The sequence below is a fragment of the Semicossyphus pulcher genome, unplaced genomic scaffold (assembly GCF_022749685.1).
Source record: "Semicossyphus pulcher isolate SPU_LCO1_2020_fin unplaced genomic scaffold, fSemPul1.0.p SCAF_18, whole genome shotgun sequence".
NCBI lineage: Eukaryota > Metazoa > Chordata > Actinopteri > Labriformes > Labridae > Semicossyphus > Semicossyphus pulcher.
In genome coordinates this window covers 19,528,362-19,547,456 of record NW_027211691.1, presented here as the reverse complement: position 1 = coordinate 19,547,456, position 19,095 = coordinate 19,528,362, and the positions used below count along the sequence as shown (strand labels likewise).

Here is a 19,095-nt window from a genome sequence, read left to right as displayed (position 1 = left end):
TACTTAGGCATATCTTTGAGAGGGCTAATAACGATTAATTCTGCTCACCGAGGAGAACTTGTCCTAAAACAATTCAATATTTCTCCATAAGCCGCCTCTTTTCCATTTCCCTGAAGCGACAGCTATGCGTTGACTGCCTCTATTTGCTCAGGCTCGCTACAAGCAACATTACTGAGCAGAATGCATCACTTTTTAATCCCCTATAAGGTTTACTTTCTGGCTGCAGTGCTGCGGTCAAAAAGTTTGACCTGAAACTTGCATGAAGTTAAACCTGGAAGTGTAATTATCTCTAATTTGCCATCAGGTGCTTGGATGCAGCCTTAATACCCAAACTCATGAGTGCTTCTTCTCACTGAGGAATTCGAAGCTGCTTTTTTAATCAAGCAGTTAATTTTGTTTCACTCTGCCTCTTGCTCCATCCGTGTCTCGGCCTAGCCGCTCGTGGCAGATGGCTGTTCACCAACGAGTCTGGCTCTGCTTGAGATTTCTGCCTGTTAAAAGGAAGTTATTCTTTGCCACTGTTGCCAAATTCTCATTGATGTCTCTAAATGACATTGCAAAGAGTATGATCTAGATCTGCTCTTTACGTAAAGTTTCATGAGCTAACTTTTGTTGCTGTAAAATAGCAAACCCACGTAGATTCATAGATAACATGTATGACAGTGAGTCCACACACTTGATTTAAACAACGCTAGCCCCTAAACAGCTGCCCTATAATAATGACAAATAGTTTCCCTCAGTGTAGCGTGTCATATTAAACAGCTCTATGCTTAATGGTTTGGATAAATGGGCCATAAGTAGCACGGCAGAGCGTGGCCGTGTCTCCGCTGACAGTAAACCAAGCGCAGATAACTCCTGTCCGGATGGAGTGACTGAAGACACCAGCGCTGCATAACTTCTCCCCCCTTAATTCAATTCCCTGGCTCTGTGTTGTCCCTCCTCCCCCCTCCTCATTTCCTTCCTCCCCCTCCCTAACCTGTGCTCCACATCGTACCAAAGCACCCCTGACGGATAACAAGCCAGGCTGTTTGTTCGCGCCTGTGTTGCCGGCGCGTGTTCGCCCCATTATCTCTGCATAAGCTAAATGCTAAATTATATTTGCCATTTTGTTTGCAGTGACACGGGGCATCAATCACCTCCCTTTTTTATTTCCTCGCCTCTCTCCCCCTCTGTTTTTTTTCCCCCTCTCTTGCAGGAGATGAGGGGGTGAGAGGTAGGGTGGGCCGGAGGTGGGGAGGCAGAGAGTGGGGGGACATAAAAAATTCATTACGCTTAGTGGCACATCAGCAAGGGAGAGATATGACTCCTGAGGAGGAGAAGAGGGGGAGTTGATAATGATGAAGAATATCAAACATAATGCGGCCCAAGTAGCTGCCCCATCCAATTTGTCCTCGTCGCGCCGTGATCGCTTCGTTCTTGTCTGCGGGAAGGAAACAAGTGCAGCAAGGACGATGAAGCAAATCCTCACGGTTTGAACACGAAGAATACAAATGATGGAGAGAGTAAAAAGGACAGAAAGAGGGAGAGAAGGTGACTAAAAATGAGTGTAAGAGAGTGCTTTGAAGTTCTCTGCAGACCTGGCCAGCACCGTCAGAAGCAGTCGAGACTACTGTAATTCATCAAATTCACAGTGGCTATTTTCCTCTGACATCACACTCAGGTTAGGAATGAATTTCACTGCCTCTAGATTAATGAGCGAATGAAAAGACAAAAAAGTGACATCAGGCCATATTTTAAAGTAAACCAACATATTTGATAACCCATGAGCTAATGTGACACAACAGCCAATGTCAGCTAATGTTAGCTATGTTAGAAATGTTAGGTGTTTCGGTTAGCTAACTTCCTAGCTAGCATAATGTTAGCTAGGAAGCTTACATACCATTGGCTAGGAAATGAATTGTAGCTTAAATTATCCAGGGATTCATGCCTTTCCTATTTTATTTTTTAATACTCCAAAACTGTAATAAAAGCCACGACAAGAGCGAATGAAAAGACAAAAGTTACATCAGACCACATTTCAAAGTAAAACAACATATTTGATAACCCGTTAGCTAGTGTTACACAACAGCTAATGTTAGCTACATTAGAAACATTAGCTAACATAACTAACATTAGGTTAGCTAGCTTCCTAGCTAGCATAATGTTAGCTAGGAAACCTAAATTAGCTAGGAAATAAAATCTAGCTAACATTAAATTATGTAGGAATTCATGCCTTTCCTATTTTATCATGTAACACTACCAAACTGTAAGATATGCTTTTAGCCATAAAAAGAGCAAATGAAAAGACAATTTAAATGAGGAGTGACATATGGCCTTATTTTAAAATAAAATAACATATTTGATCATCCGTTAGCAAGTATTACACAGCCAACGTGAGGTAACGTTAGCTATGTTAGTAATGTTAGCTTACAAAGCTTACGTTATGTAGCTACTTTCTTAGATACCATAATTTTAGCTAGGAAGATTAAAGAACATTAGTCATAAATATATTCTAGCTAACATTTAATTTTACACTAATGTAACACTACCAAACAGTAATGGAGCCTTGCTTAGGAAGTTTATAAGTGGCTGAATGCTAACGCTAGCTGTTGTCTGACCGTAGCTAAGAGGTTATCAAATATAACATCCAGATTTTTTTGTATTTTACCTATCCATTTTCTGTTCAGTTACCGATTAATCGAGAAGCGATGAAATAATAAAGATCTGTTAGATACCCTGTATTTATATGACTTACAGCCTAGCAATATGATAATAACACAGCTTTTAAACTTCCCACCCTGAGCATGACATCAGAGGAAATTGGCTGCTGTGTGAATTTGGTCAATAAGAGTTCCCCTGCTTATACGCACATACTTACCGTTCTCTCTTACGAGGCATGACACCATGTTTTTACCTCACTTCATATCTCATAGCGCTTACATGCATGTGATTGGATGAGGCGGGCTGGAAAGTTGTATACAGTTCATGTGTCAGGAGCCCATCTGTGTCTGTCAGAGATGGGTAGATGTCAGCAGAGGAATCGCTTCCCTCTCTTGACAAGGCTTGATCACTGCTCTTATGAGGATCGCATGCTCCCAGGCTCCCCCCTCGCCGCGCTCTCATTTCCACGTCTCTGACACATGTTCATTTGCGTGTCTCTGACATGCGGATCATGTTGCGCACGTACGGGGGCCGTGGCCTTTGATCCTGAAAGGCAAAGAGAGGCACCCAGCACCCATGAGGAGGATGCTCCACGCCCACAGGCGGAAGGAAGTTTAGGAGCTTGATTTGTATCGCCGTTACAAGCTGGGAGCTCGCAAATGATTGGTGGGGTGCAGATGAAATTGTGTACCTTGTTTTACTTGCTTGTTTAAAACTTAAACAAGAAGTTTACTCAGTAGCTCATACAAAGATGGGGGAGCAAAAACCATAAAGTACGTTATACAGAATTTGAAATTTGAGGGGAATAGTTGGTTATTACTCTAACGCATCACTGCCTTACCAACATAAAGGCTCATTTCAATCTGATTGGACAATAACACATTGAAAAGATGATTCCTTGGTGTGTCTGTCAGAGCCACAGATGTAACTTAAGAACAATAACGTAAAAGACGTATCAATATGAAACAGAGGGAAACTCCACCGCCGAGAAGAGGCCTCTTGTGAGTGTGTGTGCGTTTTAGTTTGAGAGACTTACACGTGAAGAGGGGGCACAGGGGAAGGCTCGTAGATGTAACGTCCTTGGGTATGTCTGTCATCGATCGGCACGGGAGGATGGAAGGTGGGGAAGAACTGTGGTGCAGCTGTATAAAAAACAGGAAGAGAAAGAGAAAAGAAATTTAAGATTTGATATTTTTTTACACTTTGTAAGTAAGTCTTCTAAAACATGTTGTCATGTGGATTCATCCCTTCCTCGCTTATCTAAACAGCAGCTGTAATGAAAGGCAGTGGTTGATGGCTATCTTTCAGCAGACCCACCCAAATTAGACCTCATTAAATTCCCTTAAGTAAAGCTGCACAGCTCTAAAATGCTCACTGAGGAAGTCTTTCTGAATGTCTCGAGGCAGATAGAACTCAAAATAAACTGCGATAAATAACCGTAGGAAGGGAAGCCAAACGGCGCGCTTCTCACCACACCAACATTATATGGTTTCAAACAAAGGATAACATTTAAGTACACAAATGAAATGTACATAATGAGAACAAAAACATCCTTTCCCGCTTCAGTGTTTTGTCACAACTGCCAGAGAGAATCGAGAGGCGTCTTTTTTTTTCGCCCCTCGAGATAAAACATTAAAACATTTGCATAATATGAGCTTCCAGGCCTTTCTCTATTTTTACCCCTGAAATTGAAACTGTTGTGCTGCCATCAGACTGGATTCAAATATGCATGCACTCATCTTCTAACCTTAACTGCACTCCGCAACATAATCTTTAAAACTAAAGCTGGAATTTTGTGCTGCGACTGTGCAACTATTGTTGGACGAGTTGCAACAAGTAAAGTCTCCAGGGGATATTCTGCTCAAATGCTGCAGAGTTGTGAAACAAAGATGGGTTAAAACTTGTACAGAAAGATCGAAGCAGCAAATTAATAACACACACAAAAGTCAACAAATTAATAACTTTATTCACTGTTTGAACACATGTCTCTTTATTGCCTGTTAGTCAGACCATTGCCAAGTTTGCATATCAGCACCCTGAGGCAAAGCATGTGTCAACATCTGCATACCTTCACGCAGCAAGTCTCTGAGGCTGCTAGCTATGTGTTTTTGATTGTAAACATTTAGAGGCATTTGCCAAGAGGGCAGATGGCCAACAGCGGGGTGCCCGAGAGCTCTACAAGTGTCGGCCCATGCCAGACACAGCTGGGGAACTCAGCAGGTGTTGATCCCCCCAGCACCTCTCAGGTCTGGTTACCTCATCACTCATTTATTCATTGGGGTTGATCGCTGGCAGCGTTAGCCAACACAGCAGTAGTCATGAGGTGATCCGTTTAGGGTTGTTGTAATCATACAGCTTAAGAATGCAAGTCTTAAATAGATAATTCAGGGTTTTAGTATTTAATTGATTTAAATTGAGTTACCGGATTTGCAGAAGACAAAATAAAACCAGAATTGCAAAAATTGAAGCAGCAGCAACCAGACTTTTGTTCACTAATATGCGTCTCCTCAGAGCCACAGACAATAAACACTTTACTGACACCGTTTTTCTCTACGTGATACCAATAACAACTCCTAAACTTGACTATTGGCCAATACCAAGTAGTAGTTAACAGCTGTAAGGTACTCTAGTAACCCTTTATTGATGTGATAGTACACTGAAGGAATACTAACCTAAAAACAAGCTGAGCACCTAGAAACAAGCTAATGTTAGCTGCATTTCGGCTAGCAACCTCCCTTGACTTCCAGTGTCCACTGAATCAGAATTTTTACAGGAAACTGCTTGATTTTGTGTTTTTAACAGATCTTATCATCATAACTTTAAATAAAAAACAGCCTTAAAATGTGAAAATAAACAACATTGAATGCTGACATTTAGCTAGCTTTGACTATTTTAACAAGCTAGCCCTCCGTTAGCAGCACACTGCTCTCGTTTGCAGCTCTAAAAAAGTAGTTGGAAGTGGTAGCCATATTTTTTGTTGTGGCTAGGCTATGCTACTGTTAAGGAGACAAAGAAACAAGTCAATTTAAAGGGGCTAATAAATTATGGTATTAGGTCGACGCATTTATTGGTAGTCAATACGGCCTAAACTGTGGTATCGAAGGCATTTACTGGTGTAGTATCGAAACAAGTCGACGGCAACAAGACGTCAGCTGTTTTTACAAGCTACATAGTACTCAGTGTGACAAGAAAATTTACTTTGACATGTCTTATAGCTTTCACTATAAACGAGGAGAAACTTGTGGTTGAGGTAGGAAATGTCAGAGGGGATTGATTGGGTCTTGAGGTGCAGAATCAGATGAAATGATGCACAAATAACTACAAAATCCAGGTCTTAAGTATGATTTCATTCTTGTGAGTCAAAGTACCATAAAAGGTCTCTAACTTCTAATTATTTCCTGTTGAACACAAATGTTCCCGTACACAGCATGAAATCACTCAGAGCACTATTAGAGCACTATTAGAGCACATTAGCGTCCGCCTGAAGTGCTCAACAAGTCAAAAGGAAACTTAGGCAAACTTCTAGTAATCATTGGAGGGTTTTCATCCTGTTTTCACACCAGCACAGATAAGTGGTAAAAGCCTCCTCCATGCAGCTCTGGCAAGTATCTGAGCACTCCGTCTCTGTCTGTTTGATAGTTTCCTCCTGATGACTCAGTTTTGGCTTGGCTCACCTCGGCCGATTCCAGAGCTGCTGAGGGAGGGAGGGAGGAGGGGAGGCTGGGATGCGGAGATGGGCTTGTGGTAGACGAGGGCAGAATCTGCTTTGTTTACTCAACTGCACCACTCCGACGCTGTCGACCCTCAGCTGTCAGAGTCGGAAATGGACCTTCAGATATACAGCGGACTATGTTCTGGGTTCTGGCTGGTTGGGAGGAAGAGTTTCATGTTCTGTAATCTGATCCCTGCCCTAACCTCTGTCCTGTTGGGCAATGAGGGATGACTGTTGAGATAACAAACTGTGAAATCATCAGCAAAACACACCTACATTCCCACACCTCTGCTCCTCATTGAATTACCCAGATCCCCCGCTATGTTTACGTCTCGAGCTCCTCACTCAGCACACCCTTGCGCCTCGAATGGACCCTTTTTCTTCCCCCTTCATCGCTCTTTCCTTCCCTCCCTCCTCTCGCATTGGCCCGTGACTTCCCTGCATGGCAAACCGTTCCGCCGAGGTTTATTTAAATCCAACTCAAAAGTTTACTTTACCGCGGCCCTATCTAAATAAAAGCCTGCCACCTCTTTTACGCCAGCGCGGCTCTCCATTAGCGAGGCAAACAGCCCCGTGTGTCACTGGAGGGAATGTATACAGTCGCAAAAAAGAACAGAGAGAGAAGGAGATACACCAGCCTGCAATCCATCTCAAGTGTTTCCTGCAGGGACTCTTTACTGTTTACGCCGCGGCTAAATTGCCCCTGCTCTTCTGGATATTCAGGGGTTTTCTTGTCCTCTAATGGAGAATACAGCTGGAGGGCACGTAGGAAGCCAAGACACGCGTCACAGTTTTAACCTTCCCATTGAAACCACACACCAAAGCAGCTCCAGCGGTCCAAAGGAAAGTCTTATAACGACAGTTTCGTCCTGGTTGAATATGGTAAACCACAACTGGCAACAGGAGGATACTAAAAGGAATGAAACCATCAAATACTCAAGTCATAGTTTGCAAACTGTTTTACGACGCATCTTTTGAAATATCGACTGAGTTTCTGCTTCTCAAACAACTTATGAACTCCTCAGAACTCTTATAAAACACATTTAATGACCTGTTTCGAACTTTTCAGAGCAGTGATATTCATTTTTGGTTTGAATTTTCCCTTTTCTTTTAAATCTTTTTACGAGACGGGATGGAAGTCATTAAGACATGATTACAAATGGGTCTTAATGAAAGGGCAATTAGAGGCAAACTTTGACCAGGCTCATTAATTCTAATTCAACACAAACACACCGTGCTCAGGACCAAAAGCCAGCTTCCCCTTCATTAAAGAGAGGATGGTAATTGCCTTGTCCTTTATTGGACACTTGAATAATTTCAAAAGAAAAGGGGGAGGACAAGGGGAGGATAAAGCCTAAAGCACATCATTTGGAATATCCTTATTGGTTAATCTCCTTTCATAATGGAAGTTTTACCACAAAGGATCTTCTCTGCGCTCTGAGATGTGATACTTTAGGAGGATTTGAGCTGTCACTCACAATTCTGACGTGGTTTTTGATAATACACAAACAATTTCACTTCTCCCTCTTTTGTTGTCAACTCAGCATTGTGAGTTTATTGTCTCGCCTGATAAACCTGCGCTCCTCCTCTCCTCTGGTGAGGGTTCACTGACTCGGCTCTAACAGAGTGTCACCCGCAACCCGAGGACGAAGCGCTCCTCCGTAAACACTGCGTGCTCCTCGCCGCCGCTGCGCCGCGAGAGCACAAAGAGCCAGTGACAGATTGTCATAAGCGACTAAGGCGGAGTGAGGAAAGGGGCTGCTGGGGCCCGCTCCAGAGGTTTGTGAATTGCTAATGTGGAACATATGAAGCCTGCGCCGCGGCTGTGACTGCCAGATTTCATTATGCCACCTCTCTCCGCGCTCATGATCTCACTGTTCAGGCACGCTCGTCTGCAGCGGGGCCCGCAGTTTCACCAGAACTGTGCAACACTTCCAAGAGCGAGGGGAGGATGCTCAAGACGAAGAAGTTTGTGAGTGCAACATCTTTCTCTCCTTATTAGAAGGGAATAAAAGCACAGGTACACAACTTTACTGTCATCAAAAATACAATGCAACATCCCTTTATGACTTAACTTGTTGCAAATACAATGGAAATACAATACAAAAGTTTTGGGCGCTTTCATCTGCAACATTTCTTGTACCTAGTCCTGGAGATGTCACCTTAGGATACTTGCCGTAGTGGTCTCCAACTTTACTCAAAAAAGGATTTTGCAGTACAATTGCAATACTGGTCTACTGTTAGAATTAGAGTTTGTGAAGTTAGATTATGTTTAATACGTGGATGTTTAGTGGTGATGTCCTTAATATGAGCCCTTAAAATGAACACCAGCACACTTGCAAATGTCCATAAGGTTGTGAGAAGGTTGTTTCCCTTGAACAAGGCCTGTATGAGTAAAACTTCTTAATACTTCAAAATCTTCTTTTTCTGTTTTGTTAATCATCTTGCATCGTCTTAGAATGATAACATCATTAAAAATAACTCCTGTTATGCGTAACATTTCCGCTTGAGGGTATTTGAGGGAACACAGATTCGACCAGCTAAAAGGCCTTATGAGTATTTACTTAGTGACTGCATGCTATGACTTTAAAATAGCCTTCCTCTTAAAGTTTGTTACTGAGCCTCCCTTAAGTTTTCATGCTGCAAGATACAGAGATGCAGAAGTGCAGACTATCAGAGGAACTAGTTTGGGCACTGGCTCTCTTGCGACGCCGACTTCTCCCTCTGATCAATCCCTTCACACCCCGTCTCTCATCTTGTTTGCTTACACTGAGACCTCAAGCTGTTTGGACATGTAAATAACACTTTCGGGGACTGTTTAGCTAAGCTCAATGGGAGTTGCTGTTGACTTTTGGAGCGCTTTGCTTAATTACGGGTCCCAGATTGTTTCAGGTCTAATGGCCTAATTACCGCTGTATAAATTAGCCTAATGTTCTCGCTGTGCAGAGCTTTCCATACTGTATGCGATGCTCGGGCACTAGAACAGAGAAAGCCTTTTTATTCGGCAAAGAGCAAAAGTAAGAAAGAGGAAGAAGAAAGCGAGCGGAGAGGTTAAATAACAGAAGAATGTTAAGTGTTGCCTTGCCAATCTCTCTGCCATTCATCATAAACGCGAGGCTGGCAGATCACACTCAGCCCTTCCTCTGTAAATCAATAGATTTTTTTTATCTCTTCCGCTGTGTTCTCTTCTGTTTTCACTTTCCCTGTCTCTCTCTCTCTCTCTCTCTTGCTCGATTGCTCTCACACCCTTGAACACAAACAGTCTTTCTGTGGGTAAATGTAATTAACATGGTGGAAAAGAAAAACAGAAAGTGAGTGGTAAAAAGAGAAACGTCAGCTGCGCGCGATAAGAGGCTCCCTGTTCGAGTATACATTCCATCGCTACTCGCTGTCAGAAGTAATTTGTTTGTCTAGACTGAACAAGTCGGTCAATGCCCGTCGGTTTTTTTCATGGTTCTGCAAGTCTGGGCATATTTGCCACGGACTTAATGTTCAGGCAGGTTATCTCTTTGTGCCAATATTTACAAAGTAACATGGAGGGTAATTTTTCATTCGAGCAAGGGCTCTCTAAGCTCATACATCATCTGAAAAGACATGCAACAATTTCCTGCCAAACTTTATCTTAAAGTTCACATTTTAAAGATGAGTATCTCCTGTAAAATATGCACCCATTTGCAGGGGATTTATCTGAAATAAGAACGGGATGATGTTACAGTGAGCGGGTTGTTGTAGTGGAATGGAGCCTCGACAGGATGATGCAGGACCCAGACGTGGAGCTCACTGTACATTATCCCCCTTATTACATGGCTACTTGGTAAAGGAATAAATAATTTGACACAAACCTTTGACTCAGAAATTACTTGTTGATTTAAAGAAGGATTTTATTTCTCCTGCTAAATAAAATAGTCCATTGGACTCTAGGGTTGAAACTGCGTCCATGTCTCAATCAACTCTGGAGCTTTCTTTAACCCTCTAGACCCCAGTAGAATTCTAGAATGTTGCTCACTTAAATCACTTCAAACCACACAGCAATGTCACAAGAACAGACAACAGTAATGTGTAGTGTCTTTTGAAACTTGTATGAGGAAAAAATCATCGAATCTATAAGAGGAAAAGTCGCCGTGGCCCAGTCAGTCCTCCCAACCACCGGGGGCGCACTTCCCACAGGGAAACAGCGTCCGTCTTCGGCAGGGAAAGTCAGGTAGGTCCCGCTGTTCAGTGACGGTATTTACGTGATTTCCAGCTAAAAACGTAAACTCACATCTTCGTCGCTTTCCATTATGCACAGTGGTTCAGGATCTGACTCAAAACCAATCTTACGGCTTCCGGCTTGTAAACTCGAAGAAGACTTCAACTTACCGATGTGTATTTCCAGTTCCAGTTAATCGGTGACAACTTAAAAGTATCTACAATGCAAAGCTCATAACTTTATTTTCCGTTTTCGATACACTAAAAATAACTTTAAAATGACAGGCACTATTGGGCGCTGTAGTGAAATATAGAACGGGCGCTGCGGTGCGCTATGAGGTCTAGAGGGTTAAACTGTCTAATTAATTGTCATAATCCACACTGAATCGAACATTTCCACTGATGTTCAACAGAGAAATGATCTAGACCAAACAAATCACCAAAGCATTTAATAGAGGTTTCCTGCCTCGTAAAAGTCTGTAGATATTTTCCATTTACTGGTCTTTAAATACTGTTGTATCCCGTCGTTCATGTTATATGTCCTCTTCAATTTTGTTGATTTTTTTGTCTTCAGATTTTTATATGATTTCGGCTCCCTTGCTTTTTCTCCGACTCTTCCCCCCCCCCACAGGAAACAGACCGACGTCAACTCTACCTGACTTCTTTCTGGGGACTGATACAAGCAGAGTTGGTCCTCCAGAGTCTGTAATCAGAGCTACATCCCCTTAAATGGTCTGCTCTTCAAAGCAGCGGTCTGCTATAGAGAAATAACAGACCTTAGAATGTTGAAATTGACCAATCAGCATCGAGTATTCAACAACAGCTGGGTAACAATATACAGTAAGAACCCCTGATTTAGGCAACCAGGATGATGAAGATCAAGTTGTAGGCCATGCTCTTGCAGTCCTCCCCCCTCGGCTCTCCACAAGTCACCCAAATATCTTAATGGAACCCCAGCATCTGCAAGACATTTACCAAGCCGAGTCAATCTTAACAAATTGCACTCCAGCACGACGGCCCTCGCCTTGCTACAGAGTGGAGCTAAGCACGCACACTGCTCTTTCAGGGGCCCCCCAGCACCATCCAACCCCAGCTCTGCCGCGTTTTTTCCCCTCCCTTCCCCGCCTCCCTTCCTCCCTGTATCCCAGCGTGGATCAGGGAGTGAAGGTTATTTCACGAGGCCTCTGTGGAGCGCCAATCTATCTCCTACATTTGGTGAATTTCTCCAGATTGGGATAAGCTGGGGAGCAGAACAAAGCGCTGTGCGTTGGCCCGCCCCCCTCTTGCTTCAGCACCCCCTACCCCACCTTACAGCCTCCTCTCCCCCACCCAGCTGGGGAGAGATTTACACAGCAGTTTAGTAGCTGAAACACTGTGCTACACCTCTTTCCCCTTCTCTCTTTTTAGCTCTCACATCTGTCTATCTCCTCCTCTCCAAAAGATGATACCTCTCAGAGTGAAGGGAGTTGATTTAAACCTCACGTTAACTCACCACGACTTCGCTACATTTATTTTGCTTTAACTCCCACTGTGTGATTTATTCAACTCAAATACAAGTCCGCTTTAGAAGGGGCCATTGAAGAACGATAAAGATGCACCTATGATCTGTTTTTTAAGACTCCTTTAAATGCCTGTATCTCAGAAATGTATGATAAATTATTCTGATTTACTGCGACATCTAAACGACTCAAGGTCATATCAGTGACAGTGTTCATGATCGCCACAGCTGTATCAGACTTCCCTGTGACACGCTGACCCCAAACCCGTTACAGCCCCTGCGCAGGTAATACTGAAGCTGCATGACTGTGGCTGTGTGATAGCGACTGTGAGGTTGCTTTATAATAACATACAGACTGGACATTGCTTTGGGAAACGGGGCAGCTTCTCAATTTTGAAACATGCTGAGAGGCCACTGACCAGTGCTGGTAATTTGTTTACAGAATAAATTTTCCAGGTTGGTGTTTGTGTGCTATAAATATTTACTTGCAGAGACTTTAATCTTGCTGAACAGTAGTAATCCATCACAATAAGCATTATTTTATACATCAGAATTATGTATTATGGCATGGTAAAAGAAGAGCCCAGTTTGAAAATTCTCCTTAGTGGTGCTTTTTAAAGGGCACTATAATACAGCAAAACTCTCTTAAGCCCAGTTCAGATCAATGATTCGCAACACGACAAAATGGTTTTAGAATGTTGCAGAGAAAATTGCAGCGGTGTGAACTGGTTTGTTGCAGAGCGTCTGAAGTCGCTGCCTGGAGTTGCAAAAGATTTGACTTGTCAAATCTCCAACCGCAGTTTTAGAACAGAATGATGTAGCTATTTCACTTCAGCCAATCAGGAAACAGCATAAACTGGCGTAGGCACGGGGCGTAGGCATGGTTTAGCTCAGTAGGTAGAGCGGGCACCCCATGTATAGAGGCTATAATCCTCAACGCACTGATGGCAGGTTCGACTCCCGAACTGCCGATCATTTGGTATATGTCATTCCCCGCTCTCTACTCCCAACATTTCCTGTCGATCTTCAGCTGTCCTGTCAAATTAAGGTAAAAGTAGAATTATAAAAGTAGCCAAAGCGGCTCCAAACTCTCCGTCCTCGCCGTTGATTAATCAATTTTACAGCTAACATTGCGAGCATGTCACTGTCACTGTCATCCATTTATTTTTTATAAAGGTAACAGAAATCCAGCTAGTAAATTCATGTAACCTAGGCCTAACACTAACGTTATAGTATTAAAACAGAAGTAGTGGGGTGTGTATTGCATTGTTGCTATGGAGACGGTCAGCTGCGTCTGTGCGCGTTGCGTTGCTTTGATGTGAACGGCCCCGTTTTAGAATGTTGACGATCAGATGTCAAGGGATTCTTTTGGCTGTTGCATCCAGTCTTGTTGCGAATCATTGATCTGAACTGGCCTTTACAGTGGAAAAGTTGAAATTTGAGAAACAATTCTGGAACCTCAACATTGGAACGCCCTTGAATTTGCGAAACAGTCGAGTTTGTAATTGGCAACAAAATGACTTGGATGATCCTCCCCAAGCAAGCTGTGAGCCTCTGTAAGCTGATTTTCTTATGTTTTAAAATCAGTGGAAACCAATGGCTGCCTTAAAAGTGGGAAATCAATCTATAAACACATTATATCCTGTGGAAAACGGTCAGGAATCCACAGTTCTAACTTTAAAAGCCTAACTTTAAAAACCACCCTCGCAGTCCTTTGATTTACTTTAAAATCAAATGGTATTTCCCCCTGTAATGTAAGCCTATTCCCCCTTTTTCCACCAAACCCAAACAGACATTAGACAAAGTCGGCTTTGGCCTCCAGAGGTACGTGGCCATTATTTGGCCTAATGGAGGAAACTATGTGTCACAGAGCAAACACAAAGCCCAGTGTCACAGCAATCAGACAAATGGCTGCTGGGCTCCACAGGGCCAGACAGAGGTCGACGCTTCTGCACCAATTAGGTCTTATAAGTACAACAACATCTGGAACTCTCCGATTCTCTCTCTTTTCTCCGCTCTCCTTCTGTTGCTGTCACCTTAGCCTCTCTTTCACCCTCTCTTCCTCTTGCATCGTCTTCCTAATTCTTCCAGTTAATCCTGCTCTCGCTCTATCTCTCTTTCTTTGCCCCTCTCATTATTCTAAGCGCATCCTCCTGATCTCTCCCCTTTCCCTCTTCGCAGCATCCCAAAACAAGGACAAAGTTGTAATCCATTTACTGCACCCCTGTCAACAGATTCCACCCAAATAATCCTAAAAGACTTACAACCAGGCCTAGGTACTATCAAGGGAAGGGGAGAATGCACAGGGGAAGGCAAAAGAAAGACACAGAGAAAGAGGGATGTGAAAGAGTGAGGCAACAGACGGAGGGAAGTTGTGTCACAGTGATTTGAGTCTTTGTCACGCAGGTGGCGCCCAGGGGTTCCCTCAGCCTGGGCAGAGAGACAAACTGGGGCCCATGTAAACCTTAAAGAGGATTAACCCTGCCGGAGTGCTTTAATGAGACCTGAAAGTGCCGGGCACCGGAGAGCCCCGCTGATTGAGCTGCGCTCGAGTCGCCTCCCAAAGGTCCGCTGGCCCAGTGGCCCAGCAGCGCTGCCGCAGCCCCCGTGGCCTACAGCTGCCCGCTCACACTGCGCCACATCAAAGCAGCCTGTCTGGGAGAACCCCAAGATGGGAGGAAGGGGGAGGAGGAGGCTGTGAGTGAAGGAGAGGATGGTGCCTGGATGGAGGAATCCCTTATCTCCTCCTGAGAGGATGCTGCTCTGTGGTGCGAGATTGTCTGGAGCTGCCACCTGTCCCAGGCATCTTTAAAGGCAACACTAAAGCCTGTGATGGGCCTGACCTCCTTGAGCTCCCATTCTTTTATGTCTCTCTTCATTTTCTGCTTTGTTACACCCCCTCCTCCGTCTTCTTCTGCACTCTCCCTGGCTCTTCCCGCTGTTTCTTAGCCTTCTGTCTCACTTACACCCTCAGACTCTCACTCCCTTCTCTCCAGTGATATCTTACATTTCACCAGGCTGCTGGAAACATTTTAATTACACTGTGTTCATCAGCCTTCCCTTCTTGTAGAACAATATATACTCGGGACCCTCCAGAGACAAGAGCAAGATACGGGTTGTTGGCTGAAGGGATGAGGGTGCTTATCTTTGCCACTTTGTGAGAGGAATGCAAACACAAAATAGGAGTGATGAGATTTGGATCCACAAGAACCCAACAAGAAGAAAGAGAAATAACTGACTCTCCCGTAGCACACAGAGGTGATTATCCTACTGGAGACTGCAGGGTAACTTAAGGAGGAGAGAAGAAGCTCAAGCAGCTAGCTGAGGAGAGGAGAAGCCCCCATGAGCATTAAGCTTGTTGTTTTTATGGTATAGCTTAATGTTTTTGTTGTTTGCTGCAGTTCATTCTTCTGGATGTACGACATGCAGCAAATCTTCATTTTAAGCCTTTACAACATCAGCAAAGTGCTATTGTTTCTTCTTTTCTCAGTGGCTTCGCTGATTAAGCAATCTCATTTGAAAAGAAGTAAAAAGACACTGACAGATGTTGCGACAATGATACTAAGAAATGCTGAGTCTTCTTCTTTGAAGATCTCAAGTTCTCTGGAAATTCTTCTTAATTCTTCTTAGCCCCTTCACATTTAATCTTGTCATTGTTAATAAGAACTAGCTGAGAAATTCACTCCACACGCATCAGCTTTGGGGTAGGAGCACCACATGACCTTAAGATGGTATGAAAGTGCATTCTCGAAGCACTACAAACCCTCTTAAATCATCAAGAGCTACAAAGGGGCACATGCATGTGAGAATAAGGCCTATGTTACAGCATGAGATGCCTCTAATAAGCTGTATAAAAGGGGATCATCTGATTATCCCTGGTGCGCTGGACCAACGGGCCACAGCCGAGCGCAGGCCCATGTTGTTCTTTCTTGATGAAAGGTGGTGGATGGAAGGGATCCCTCTCCATTGCCTGCAGTGTGCCCGAGGCTTCTCTGAGCCAGAACACCGCTGGGGGACTACACCGTGCCACCGCGCTCAAAAAGCCAATATTGAAACAATCACAAAGACAAACACTTACCCTTGAAACAGGCACGAAACAGGCACGTGTCTTCTCACCCCAGGCTCTCCTCTGTACTCCCCAGTTCTTCTGGGGGAGGATGTTTGAACCAGTATCCAAGCCAGGACTTGTCATGTTTAAACCAACAAGAGGCCAGAAAGTTTGTTCTTTGAGTGCAAGTTGAAGAGAGTGTTCTTTTTGTATTCTTTTCCAACTCACACACACATTTTAAACTTGCTCTTTCTTGCTCTCTTTGGCACTCTTTCAAGACACACGGAAGGTCCTGTGCAGTCCATATGAACTGAAAGACCAAGCACTGTAATTAAGTACAGGGAGTCTGGGTCCATTGTTGTGCGGATCACGTTCAGTTTGGTGACAGCTAGCTCATTCAGTTCAGTGGTCAGCTGCATTTTGATATTGAGGCAGACAGACTGACGCCGGGGCAGCGGCTGACGCGCTACGGCCCAGTAGGCCTGAGATCAGCTCGGCGCAGCAGTTTAGAGTTTAACCCCTGTGACTGGACACCAGCCACCCCCACCACATCACAAAACCCTGGGACGGCTTTTACGGCACGGCTCAGTGTTCCCACTAGCCTTCCCAGAACACAGGGCCAGTATGATCCAGGTAGCGGTCACCTTTGGCCAGGCTCAGAGAGCAGGGTTATTGTGATAGATTTGGAGGAATCCTTCAGCCAAGAGATCCATACCTCCTCTGCCTCTAGCTTAGCAGGCTTGGTTTCTGAGATCAGTCAAGGACAGTAAGGCTTTAGTGTGGGGATTAGGCCCTTGAAGCAAGATATCAGCTAGATTTTTGTAAAGAGCTAACCACAAGAATATGGGACTGATATGCAGCCACCATAGCCTAGAGACATACTTAGGGCCCTATCTTAGACCCTGCGCAAAGTGGCACACAGTGCAGCGCAGTGTCATTGCAATTTTCTGACCGATACAATTGTCATTTTAACACCGAGTTCCCACGTTGTGTAAGTATCAAATGTACTTGCCCTCATCTGTGCAGCAATGCCTGCTTTGGTCTCAAAATTATTTGTGGTGAGGTGCTTTGGAGGCACTTGATTCAAAGTCAATGGGGCAGTATCTTCTTGCTTTTTAGACACGCTTTATTCAGATAGAAAGATTCGCCATCATAGGCTGTTCCACATCACACACTTCTCTGCTTTAAAGGGAATGAGACAGGACAGGAGTGATTCGTTTGATTCAAGTAACAACCAAAACACACCTATGAATATTTAGGAAAGTAAATAAAACCCATTTGAGCATTGCGTCTTACTTTGCACCCAGGTTGTGCACTGCTTCGCCAGCAAAGAGGGTTGGACATTGCCCTTGCGGTGTGCGCTTTACACCATATGCTTTAGACTGTTTAAATATGGTTGTTAATGTGTCTGGTCTGCTCCTATCAATGACCTACAGCATCACAGATTCAGCACAGCCACAAAACTTATGCCACTTCAGCGCCAAAATACTTGCGCAGTGTCTGTAAAGCATGGCAAAGACCATAAACATTTGTTGGCATTTCAGTGCAGTTTTAACATTTGCAAGAAAGCCATTGAAAATGTGCTTTCAGTCCCTCCACGGGTGTGTTAAGGCTGGCAAAGAAGGGCAAGTGTTTAAGAAAGCCACACTTTAAAGAAGAAGATCCCCTCGGAGGAAAGAGAGATGCTTCGCCAGCAAGTGGGCTCACTGTTGCTGCAGGACCGCTGACCGGCTAATCAGCAAACAATGTAAACAGATGTCGGCGCTGTGCATCCCATTCACACTTCTGCACAATTAAGATCTTAGAAAAAAGACTCCTCCCTCATTAATCCTCATCTCAATCCTTTCTTCTTATCCCGCAGCAAAGCCCCATGTATTAGTGTTGTGTTAAGAAGGATGTGGACTCTTATCCAGTGTTTGCCCAAGAAAAGCGGCTAAGACGCAGGCATCACCACGATTAGCTAATGCCAACAATAGGGGTAATGTTTTCTTAGTGCCTCCTCTTTTCTGCGCTGAAGTGGGAGTAAAAACCAGAGTAAACACAGTCTTAGTCCACGGACGTAAAGGGAGTGGGAGATCACAAGTCTGGGTGAATAGCAGAGATTTACCCCGAGCCCAGACCCCTGAAGATAAACCTCCCCTGCTCTCTTGTTGTTGTTCAACTCCCACGCCTCCCAGAGCTTCTCTGCCACGTTAACGACCCAGCAACCAGGTGTGGGGAGGCTGCAGGTGCCGTCGCATTTAGGCACATTAAGCACTGACACACACCAGCGCTAAGAGTAATCGGATTTACCTGGCTGTCTGCTTCGTGGTGCGGTACGCTATGCAAGCACAGCATAAAGGCTTAGGGCCCCCTCTCCATCACAAACACACACACATGCACACACACCTGGGATGAATTTAGGAGGTGACAAAGCCCTCATAGAGGGGGACTACCGCTGATAGAGTAAGGGCTATGAGTGTGTGTGTGGAAACAGAAAACCAGAACAGGAGCCCATGGCTTTTTACACCTTGTAGCGCACGAGTGGCGACAGGCGCTACAGGCCCCTGGTTCAAAGCAGATGAGGCGGGGGGGAAGGGGGGCAGCAGAGGTTTTCAGGGGGAACCCTTTCGTTTTGCTGACCCTCAGACCGCTGGAGCTTGTGGGGATTGAGCTGTGGTACTGGGTTCAATCAGACAGAATGGGACTGCCGCCTTTAGGGACTCCCCATGTCCTCAACACCTGGGGCCAGGAGGAGGTGTTTTACACAGCTATGCTCACATCTTAGATCATAAGTCATCCTGAGTCAGGATCAGAGAATTGACATGGAAACATCACTGGAAGAAACTTGAAACCATTAAGACGTCATCAGTACCTGCAGATTACGGCTTGAAAATGACATATTGGCACCGGCAGATAAACTTTTCCGCCAATAAAACAACGGTTTAATTAGGCCTCAATGCTCAATGATTCCCTAAAAAAGCTTGGCGTAATGCTACGAGATTCACTCTGCACGAGTGTGTGCGTGCA

The 19,095-nt window shown here is 44.4% G+C and overlaps 1 protein-coding gene across 2 annotated transcripts in view; it reads right to left on the bottom strand.

The window, feature by feature from the left end:
• Positions 1–19,095, bottom strand: part of gli3 (GLI family zinc finger 3) — a 105,138-nt gene that overhangs the window by 42,954 nt on the left and 43,089 nt on the right. For both annotated transcript variants that reach the window (XM_069667197.1, XM_069667198.1), the window contains exon 4: positions 3,677–3,782. In XM_069667197.1, the coding sequence (XP_069523298.1) occupies positions 3,677–3,782 (106 nt within the window). The remainder of the gene's footprint in view (positions 1–3,676; positions 3,783–19,095) is intronic.